Source organism: Mauremys mutica, chromosome 10, assembly GCF_020497125.1.
Source record: "Mauremys mutica isolate MM-2020 ecotype Southern chromosome 10, ASM2049712v1, whole genome shotgun sequence".
Classification (NCBI taxonomy): Eukaryota; Metazoa; Chordata; order Testudines; family Geoemydidae; genus Mauremys; species Mauremys mutica.
The window spans coordinates 58237081-58247274 of NC_059081.1; the positions used below are offsets into that span (position 1 = coordinate 58237081).

At 47.5% G+C, this 10194-nt stretch overlaps 1 protein-coding gene across 1 annotated transcript; it reads left to right on the forward strand.

Annotated features, from left to right (window-relative positions):
- The first annotated feature begins 5144 nt into the window (after window positions 1-5144).
- Window positions 5145-9877, forward strand: FZD7 (frizzled class receptor 7). Its single transcript, XM_045033066.1, has 2 exons — window positions 5145-5523; window positions 5620-9877. The coding sequence occupies exon 2, from the start codon at window positions 6309-6311 to the stop codon at window positions 7986-7988; it is 1680 nt and encodes a 559-aa protein (XP_044889001.1). The 5' UTR covers window positions 5145-5523; window positions 5620-6308; the 3' UTR covers window positions 7989-9877.
- The last annotated feature ends 317 nt before the right edge of the window (window positions 9878-10194 follow it).

Genomic DNA, 10194 nt, shown 5'->3' on the forward strand with positions numbered 1-10194 from the left:
TGGGGAAGAAGAGTTGATCAGTGGGGCCGGTGGTTCCAGACATGATTCTACCCCCTCCCCCAAGCATGCCCCGTCCTCACTCCTCCCCTTCTCTCCCAGTGCCTCCTGCACGCCAGGGAACAGCTGTTCAGCAGCATGCAGGAAGCACTGGGGGTAGGAGTTGAGGCGGGGGTGGGGAGTTGGAGTTGATCAGCGGGACTGGCCAGTTTGACAAATGCTGATCTAGATAAATCTGGGGCTTTGGCAAACTAAGTAGGAAAAAAACCAACACATGGGAGCCAATGAACAGCAGCAAATTTCTGCAGGATGCTGTCTATTGGGAATGATGAAATACAGAAATACAGACCTTTGTTATTTGTTTGATCTTTGTTATTTTAAAGGGCAGTGATGATTGGAACTCTTAAAACAGATAATCTAAAAATGTTCATCCTGAGGCTTCCAAAGTAACTAAGTGATGGGCTTTTCCCCCTTATGTGAAGGGTTCAGAATTAGATAAGAAACCCAAAACTGAAATCCACAATGCTGAAAAGGGACCTTGCACCAAAAGGAAAAGCCATCAGACGGGGGTGCCTTTCTTCATTTAATAACCTAACTTGGAAAAGAAACTTTTTTTAAAAATGCATAAAAATAAAGAAAGAGACTCACCGCTTAGAATTTCTTCATCTCTGCAACACTCCCCATATGTGATGGGTTAACCTTGGTGGTTGTATGTTCAATCCATACATCTGACCACACTCTAGACTGGCTGTTTGTGCTCTAGATTAGATAGTTGGATATTATTCCTGTGTCAGGGACCAATCAATGCCTCCCACAATTTGAGGTAAGGGCCCCTCTCCTACTGGGGCAAGTGTCCTGTTTTGATGGGCTCATGGAACTCAGGTGTTTCCATAGGGTTCTGAGGGAGAGTAGTGTAATGCCAACAAACCACTCCGTTGATAGTCTCTTGTCTTCAATGGCTGATGAGGATGCAGAATGACTCCTCTATTTCAGTTTCATACTCACAGTCACCATGGTTTATGGCTGAGATACAAAAGATGATATGACAGGAAAGACAGAACACTAGTGGGGGACATCTTATGCAGCTGTTGAGTGATTGCATCAAAAAGATCTTCTGGAGTCTTACACAGCGGCAAAGAAGAGTTTCTCAGCATCTAAGTCTGTTCAGCAGGGGCATCGTTTGAGGAAATAATTGGGGGAGGGGAGGCAAAGTTGTATCAGCATATAGAACATATGTGATTACATCCTGCAAAGTCTGGCGGGGAGGGGTAGAGAATGACAAAAAGTGGAGTAAATAGACCTGTTCAAAATCAGAGAGGAGGAACCAAGGCTGGGGGTATGTGTGTGACTGCCCCCCTTGACCCGTAGAAAATGATGCCCCTGCTGTTCAACAGATTTGTTCTGGGTGACTGACAACCCAGTTAATGTTGGCTGCCTTCACTCAGCTGCTGATGAGAATCCCTCCTGTTGTGCCAAAATTTAAGTTGCTTTGCAGATTAAAACTAGTGAAATTTAGACTGAGCTGCCTGTATCAATGAAGACAGGGCAATATCTCAGGAGACAAGTGCTATGAATTTCCTGCTTGAGTTTCAACCAATGTCATATGGAGATTCTGGATGTATTGGGAAAACTGCATGCCACAACCTGTGTGACCTCTGTTCCAGAGCAGGGATACGAAAAGCTGGCAGGACAGGAAATGGACTGAATGCCTCTGAATTTCTTGAAACTTGCAGTGTTGCCAAGTCTCATGATAATTGTTTTCCTTAAAGTCCCAGCTCCTGGAGTCAAGTGGATATGTGATGATTTCAGCCTTCATTCTTAAAGAAAAAGTAAGTTTCTAGCCCTCATGGACATGGAGAAAGCTTTCAAATATGACCCCAGTGTACCCTAAAGGTTCAAAAAGCAGAAGGCAAATAAAAATCTATTATTTTTACATAAACTCATGATTTAAAGCCAATCTCATGATTTTTGGTGAGCCTGATTCATGATCTTTAAACATTTGGGGATGGCAATACTGAATTTGTCAGTAAGGATTCTGACCTGAGTGGATAATGATCAGGTTCCCAGGCAGGTATTATTAGATCTATCAGCTGCCTTTGATGCTGTGGATCAGGAAATGCTCTTGACGTGTTCGTGTTCCCTGGCAAGAGTGGAAAGGGCTGTCCCTGGTGGGGTCATTTCTTTTTCTCTGAAAGATCCCAAAAGGCAGCGTTGGGGAATTTATTTTCTGCCTCAAGGACTCTGGTGTGAGATATAACCGTTGGCCCTCAGGATTCTTTCTTTCTGGCTGGCTGAGGGGTGGGGGTGGGGGGGATCAGGCAGCTACAGACAGCCAACACTTCAAGGCTCTGTTCCCGGGCTCTAAACAAAGTTGGCAGACTGAGTTATCCTCAGACCTCAAACTGCCACCCTGGGATCACTTTCTCTCTTACAGTGGTTGTTTCCTTTGTTCCTGGGGTCTCTGTTTTTCAGGCGGGGGGGAATCTGGAAGGGCACATGCTTCAGAGACTTCTCCTCTCAGTCTTAAAGGGATAGCTGATTCCTGTTGCACATTTCTACCATCTGGAACAGTCTTTCAGTCCTTCCACCTCCTCAGCTCTCTCTCTTTTCATATCTCCTCAGGAACTAATTAAGGCACCCTTTCCTCCTTGCCTGTACTTCAAGTTCGCCTTCTTTCTGCTATTGGATCACATGATGATTACCTGTTCTGTTCATTCCCTCTGGGGCACCTGGCATTGGCCACTGTCGGAAGACAGGATACTGGGCTAGATGGACCTTTGGTCTGACCCAGTATGCCATTCTTATTATTGAACTCAAGCATCTTTCAATACAGTATTATGAAATATTGTATAAAGTGTATGACTATATTGTGTAAAGCATCAAAGTCTTCCATGTCATTTCTCATAAATTCTATGATGGGTTGGACCAATGGCCTAATGAAGGGGCTGTTAAACAATGAAAAACTAGGGGATCCTCAGGGTTTCAATAGGAAAGTTGAGGGTTGAGTCTCCCATTTCCCACCACCCTAAAAATGTAAAGCATTAAAATATTATTTTTTGTAAAGAACCACAAACGTATGTCTGAAACAAAAATGCAACACTTCAAAGTGAAAATAAATATTTGGGTCATACTTACAGCTGTGGTGTCAATGGGTACAGCTTCTCTGAATTCAGTGAACCTATAGCTGCTTCCCCTAGGGTTGAATTTGGCCCTGCATGCTTAATTTGTCCCATTGTGGGGAACTGCAACAGGGCGTTCTGATTAGCCCATGATGTAATCTGCCACATGATCTACAAATCATTTTTGAAGTTTCTTGGTCTCATTGGTTTCAGTCACAATTTCTATATTGCTGAAACCTAGTTCTGTACAAAAAGAGGATCTACTGCAACATCATTTCACCAGCTGTGAATCCCTGATTCCTTACATCCAGAAATCAGATTGGGCAAAGCAGGGGGCAGAAAGTCTACAGTTAGTTTTTTTCTCTGCATTGTCACTGACTGATAGTGAAGCATTTATTTTCATATAACATTCTTCATAGATAATATCACAAAATGCTTTGCAGATGAAGCAGTCATAATCTAGAGAGAAAATGAAAGTTTTAGGGCAAGTTTTAAAGAAAACTAACTCAGCAGCTCGAAGTATTAAAAAAAGCTGGGATGGCAAAAAGTGAAATAGTAATCTTTTAAAATTGCATTAATGGCAAAGGGGCAAGCCTATCATTTTTGCTGGGGGAAAAAAAGTAAGTTAGACATTGAAAAATCATGTTTGGTTAGTGGATGTATGAAAGGAAATAAACCATACCAGATGGAAGAAGAAAAGGTTCTCTGGGATGGTCTCAAACTTTTGTAATTGAAAATAAAGGAATGATGGGTTTCTTTTCCAGAAGCTGGTCCTGCAATAATGAAATGAGCTGAATCATGCCACCCCATGTATCTTTGAGAGTACAGTGGTTTGGTTTTTTAAAGTATACTTTTAGAGAACTAAATACTTAGTAGAATGCCCATTCATTACTGTATCTAATTTTTGTATCCAACGTAACAAAGGTAGAATTTTCCAATGTGTTATTAACACTGGGCTACACTGTAGCTGCTCTAAAGAGCGGTATGTAAGTGTAGGAAACAATTTTCCCCACAAAGTACATCCACACAGATTAGTCAGAACGTCAGTGTGAGCTCCCTGCTCAATTCTGCTCTCTGAAGCCAGTGTAAATCCGAAGTAACACCAGCAGGATTTAGTCTAGATTTACACTACTGTTACTGAGAACACAGTTGGTCTCCTTAATGCAAGAGGTTGAGAATGTACTAGCATGGTTAGCGGAGCTCCACAGACCACTCTCCAAAGGAGGATGTGGCTGGGATGAGCAGAGCATGACTAGGGCCCGCTCCCCTTTGTCATTTAGTGGTGCTCAATGGCCTTTGCAAAAAGAAAGCAAACACAGTTTATTCTTTAAAGGGTATAATAGGGTTTTTTCCTGAGAATCAAGCAAAGGAATTCTGCTTGCCTCTATACTCCAGAGGCAGGATGCCTCCAGCAACTGTTGCTCAGATGGTGCACCTTAAACACAGATGTGGCTGCAAAAGCCACATTCTAGCCTTTGTCCATAAATTAGTCTAATTTTGCAGATACTCCCAGCATTTTGCAGATATTCCCAGCCCTCTACTGATGTCTATGTCCTAAGCTATGAGGTTCACCTTTTTCTGAAGGGTGAGGTATATATTTTCATAGAGAAACTTTAAAAGAATAAAGGATCTTAAGGAAAGTTAAAGTTGAAAGTAAAATGTGGGGTTTTATATATGATCTCAGCATACAAGATTGTTATGGTGGAGACTTTGTATCAAGATTATGAATGTAATTTTAAATTTCTCAGTGGTCTATAACAAACGTGTTTAAAAATGCTTTAAAAATCTGTCTAAAGATTATAGCCCCATCACAAACTCATTTATTTTGCCAGCAAGAATAATAAAGCTTTATGTAGTGATAAATCTCATCCTCCATAAAAAAATAAAGAATCACACACACATCACAAATCCCAACAAAGTCACCCATTTACTCTGTAAATGTGAAGAGGATGTTGCTTGTTTTTCCATTTTAATAATTCTTGGCATTTGTTTAGCTCGTTTACATTTTCAAAGCCTGTGCAAACATTACTTAATTTTAGTTTATTAAAGCCACGCTGAGCACAATCTCTGAATCTTTCTCCTACTCAACCTTCCAGCTCAGCAATCTCCAGACGGAATTTGCTGAGGGCGCCTGGTATTCACACCGAAAAAAAAATTGTTTCTGGGAGGGGGAAAGGCAGATCTTTTCAGACACAGTTCTCCCACACCCGATCCGCCTTCTACACTACCCCATGCCCCCTTAACAGGTGGGGGAAAAGTTTTTCTCAACTTTTCAACTGAGAGATCCCTCCCATCACAGTCCAGGCTCCTCCTCGCCCTCCCTCTTCCCCACGCCCCTTTCATCTGTTCTAACCAATTCTAATCAGAGCTGTGGAGGCAACAGATGCCGCAATTGGCAGGAGCTGAGGTATAGAACCCCGCCTGCTGTGTGGTTTGTGAATGGGGAAGGGGCGGGGCTCCGTGGAATCCTCAGACATATATGTATCTTTTTTGTGTGCTACAGGACGGGAGTCGCTCGCTAGAGGAGAGGTTCCAGTGGCTGCTGTATCCTCGCCTCGGACTCTGCCCGCTGCTGAGCGGGACGAAGGCGCGTTTCGGCGGCCCCGCCAACTGATTAGGAGCCCAGAGGGGAAACCGTCGGAGCCGGAGGGAGGATCGCGCAGTAATTGGATTTTAAAAGTTATTTAAGCCCCCCAGTAAAATACACGGATCAGTCGAGCGAAGTAATAATCCGTTTAACTGTAACCTAAATCCCAGGCTTTAGGGCTGAGCAGCTAGGCGGGGAGCGGAGCCAGCGACTTGCCGCCGCCGCCACGGGACTTTCTGCGGAGCTGGCGAAAGACTTTGCCTAGGTCTGCGGGTGTTTTGTTTCCCTCCCCACACTCCAGGCATCTCGGGAAACTTCGCGCGTGGGGCGACTCTGCCTGGCCGGGGCTGGGCGGTGGGGACAGACTCGCTGCGCCCAGGGAAGACGGCAGACTTGAGGCTGGGACTCAACGAGGATTCTCCAGCGCCTGGCCAGGGCTCACAGAGCTGGTTTAGCAGCGATCCGTCCGCACCCTCCTCCTCCTCCACCCGTCTCCGCGTGAGCCTCCCCCGCTGGCTTCTCGGGGCCCCTGATGTACCTGCCGCAGCCCGCCGCTCGGCTCTGAAGGGCTCCCCGCGCCTCCGCTCTCTCCAGCTGCCGCGGTGATGTCGGCTGCCTCTCTGGGCCTGGCCGCCCTCCTGGGCGCCCTGCTCGGGGTGCCCGCGGGCTCGGCGGCCCAGCAGTACCACGGCGAGAAGGGCATCTCGGTGCCGGACCACGGCTTCTGCCAGCCCATCTCCATCCCGCTGTGCACCGACATCGCCTACAACCAGACCATCCTGCCCAACCTGCTGGGCCACACCAACCAGGAGGACGCGGGGCTGGAGGTGCACCAGTTCTACCCGCTGGTCAAGGTGCAGTGCTCGGCCGAGCTCAAGTTCTTCCTGTGCTCCATGTACGCGCCGGTGTGCACGGTGCTGGAGCAGGCCATCCCGCCCTGCCGCTCCCTGTGCGAGCGGGCCCGCCAGGGCTGCGAGGCGCTCATGAACAAGTTCGGCTTCCAGTGGCCCGAGCGCCTGCGCTGCGAGAACTTCCCCGTGCACGGCGCGGGCGAGATCTGCGTGGGCCAGAACACCTCGGAGGCCCCCAGCCGTGCAGGGCCAGGGGCCGGCGGCCCCACCGCCTACCCCACCCCCTACCTGCCCGGCCTCCTCACCCCGCCGCCGCCCCACGCCGGCTTCGCCTTCTCCTGCCCCCGGCAGCTCCAGGTGCCCCCTTACCTGGGCTACCGCTTCCTGGGGGAGCGGGACTGCGGAGCGCCCTGCGAGCCCGGCCGCCCCCACGGGCTGATGTACTTCAAGGAGGCGGAGGTGCGGTTCGCCCGGCTGTGGGTGGGCGTCTGGTCGGTGCTGTGCTGCGCCTCCACCCTCTTCACCGTGCTGACCTACCTGGTGGACATGCGGCGCTTCAGCTACCCGGAGCGGCCCATCATCTTCCTCTCGGGCTGCTACTTCATGGTGGCCGTGGCCCACGTGGCCGGCTTCCTGCTGGAGGAGCGGGCGGTGTGCGTGGAGCGCTTCTCGGAGGAGGGCTACCGCACCGTGGCGCAGGGCACCAAGAAGGAAGGCTGCACCATCCTCTTCATGATCCTCTACTTCTTCGGCATGGCCAGCTCCATCTGGTGGGTGATCCTGTCCCTCACCTGGTTCCTGGCCGCCGGCATGAAGTGGGGCCACGAGGCCATCGAGGCCAACTCGCAGTACTTCCACCTGGCCGCCTGGGCCGTGCCGGCCGGCAAGACCATCACCATCCTGGCCATGGGGCAGGTGGACGGGGACGTGCTGAGCGGGGTCTGCTACGTGGGCCTCTCCAGCGTGGACTCGCTGCGGGGCTTCGTGCTGGCCCCGCTCTTCGTCTACCTCTTCATCGGCACCTCCTTCCTGCTGGCCGGCTTCGTCTCCCTCTTCCGCATCCGCACCATCATGAAGCACGACGGCAGCAAGACGGAGAAGCTGGAGAAGCTGATGGTGAGGATCGGGGTCTTCAGCGTGCTCTACACCGTGCCCGCCACCATCGTGCTGGCCTGCTACTTCTACGAGCAGGCCTTCCGCCAGACCTGGGAGAAGACGTGGCTGCTGCAGACCTGCAAGAGCTACGCCGTGCCCTGCCCCGGCCACTTCGCCCCCATGAGCCCGGACTTCACCGTCTTCATGATCAAGTATCTCATGACGATGATCGTGGGCATCACCACCGGCTTCTGGATCTGGTCCGGCAAAACCCTCCAGTCCTGGCGGCGCTTCTACCACAGACTCAGCAGCGGCAGCAAAGGGGAGACAGCGGTATGATGAGACCTGGCTCCCCTTCCCTGATGCCGGCGGCTGCTGCTGCTGCTCCTGGAAGAGCCACGCGGACACCAGAGTGACCCTCAAAGGATTGGGAGGGGGCTCCCTGGGGTCTCACAACTCTGCCTCGCCGAAGACAACATCCTCAGACAGTGGCTTGGTGGCTTTCTTGCCAACCAAGTTGAAAAGCACCGAGTAAGGACCCTTCTCGGACTGCTGGTGGGGAGCGCTTTCCCTGCAAGCTGGTCCCTTTCTAAAAAACAATGACTGTACTGTCTGCGCAAAAGGTTCGGCTGGATCCGCTGTGCTGCGACCGATGTAAAAGTGTGGGCCAATGAAACTTTGAGTCAAGAACTGGTCCAATCATAGTTTACTTCGGTGGGGTCATACAGTATTGGCTTAATTTCCTGAATTCTATTTTACTGTCATTCAAACCCAGAGTAATCACGTGAGTATTTTAAAAGAAGCTACCAATTATAATCACGTGCTGTTTAGCGTCCCATATTCTGTCATATAGAAGGGGTTGCTTTTATATCTAACCATCACTTATCAAAGAGAATCCTAACTGGAGTGGGGGGAACCTTGCTGCTTGGAAGGAGGGAGGTGCTATTTAATACCCTAAAAAGATGGAACTTGCTGCTTTTCAGCCAAACATTCCCCCCCACCCCACCCCTGCCTTTGTTATAGGAGACAAAGAGGAAGCAAAAGTGTTTTTCTCTGTGGAAAGGTATAAACATGAGGCTGGTTTTTACGGGCAAACTAACAAAAAAGTCGTTAAAATTCAACCTTGGATGTGACTAGAACAGGTCGATAAACATTCTTTTTATGAAAAAGGAGGCGGCAGGATGTTTTCCTACACTGTTCAATATGAGTTTCTGTCCTAGCTAAAAGAAATGCCAGACTTCTTGTTAAACACGCTTAATTCAGAACACCTGACAAAACAGGCTGCATTAAGATATGTAAGATAAGTGTATAAATTTTTTTTTCCTTCCCATAAGCCTTATTTCTTTGCTGTTTATGTTGGATTGCTCTAGGGTGTACTGAAAAAGCAAAGTGACTGGATGGGAGGGAATAGTTGAGACCATGAAGTGCCAATTTGCCTTGTCCTCTAATTCCCTAAACAGCACTGTAACTAATAATGGTGCAGTGTTGTTTAAGATGGAACTGGTCACCTTGGATTAGGTACTTTCTGAACAGAAGTACAAAGACTTAAGTTCCCAGTGATCATATCTGAAACGTTGTCAGAGAAGGGAAACTGAATCAGGAGAAATTAAACTTCACTGTTGTTCATATTCCTTTTGATATGTGACCAGTGACTTATTCTTTCAGACTCTTCAATCATGTTACATTTCTGTATTAAATTATAGGTTGACTTTCATATTTTTATTTCTGAAATACTACTTTTTAGCTTTATGATCTAAAGAGTTTTTTATTTTTGCCTAAAGACTAATCAGGGAATTAAGGATTTTTAACAAGCCCTGCCCCCTAACTCCCCCCCACAAGTCTGTAATTGCTGCTTATAATAAAGAGCAGATATCTGAAATGAAATTTTAAAAACTGTTCAGGGTGAAGAGAACAGAGTGCTTTTGTCTAGTGGGCAATACAGTAGCTTGGGGTGGGGGAGAAGGAAATATCCCATCAGTCAAATCCTCCAGTACATCTGATCCCAAATTCATAGGATTTGTTTGGTCTTTTATGATGTGCACATGAAAAACTGTAAGACAAGTGCAGTATGTATATTTTGTAAATGTCACATTTTGTAAGAAAATATATATGTATTTATACATTTTTACTTGATTTTTTGTTTAGTTTTGGAAGGCCTGAATGAGGCCACACTTCATCACATGTACAGATCACTAAATAAATTGGTTTTGTGTTTTTTTAAATACAAAGTTTCTTTCTCTAGACTAGTTTTATGTATTCTGTATATTGGAAGAGAGGGGAGAGAGAGAGAGAGAAAACAAGCCCCCCCCCATTAGGCCCTGTTTTCTGGGGTGGGAGGGAGGTAAAGGGGATGAATACACAAGAGATCTGAAATTCAAGGTTCCAAAGTATTGTTTCTGATGTAATGTGACTTCTAACAATAGAAGAAAGATCCAGTTTTTTCAGGCTATTGCTTTAAATGTGTTTGCCCTCCCTGAATTCCTTGTGGTGCTTACATCCCAGCCATGCCTAATGTTTATCCCTGGATCTCCCCTTGACTGTAAAA

What these genes read in the sequence shown, in the direction of transcription:
- FZD7 (XM_045033066.1), top strand. Translation starts at nt 6,309, where the DNA reads ATGTCGGCTGCCTCTCTGGGCCTGGCCGCCCTCCTGGGCGCCCTGCTC.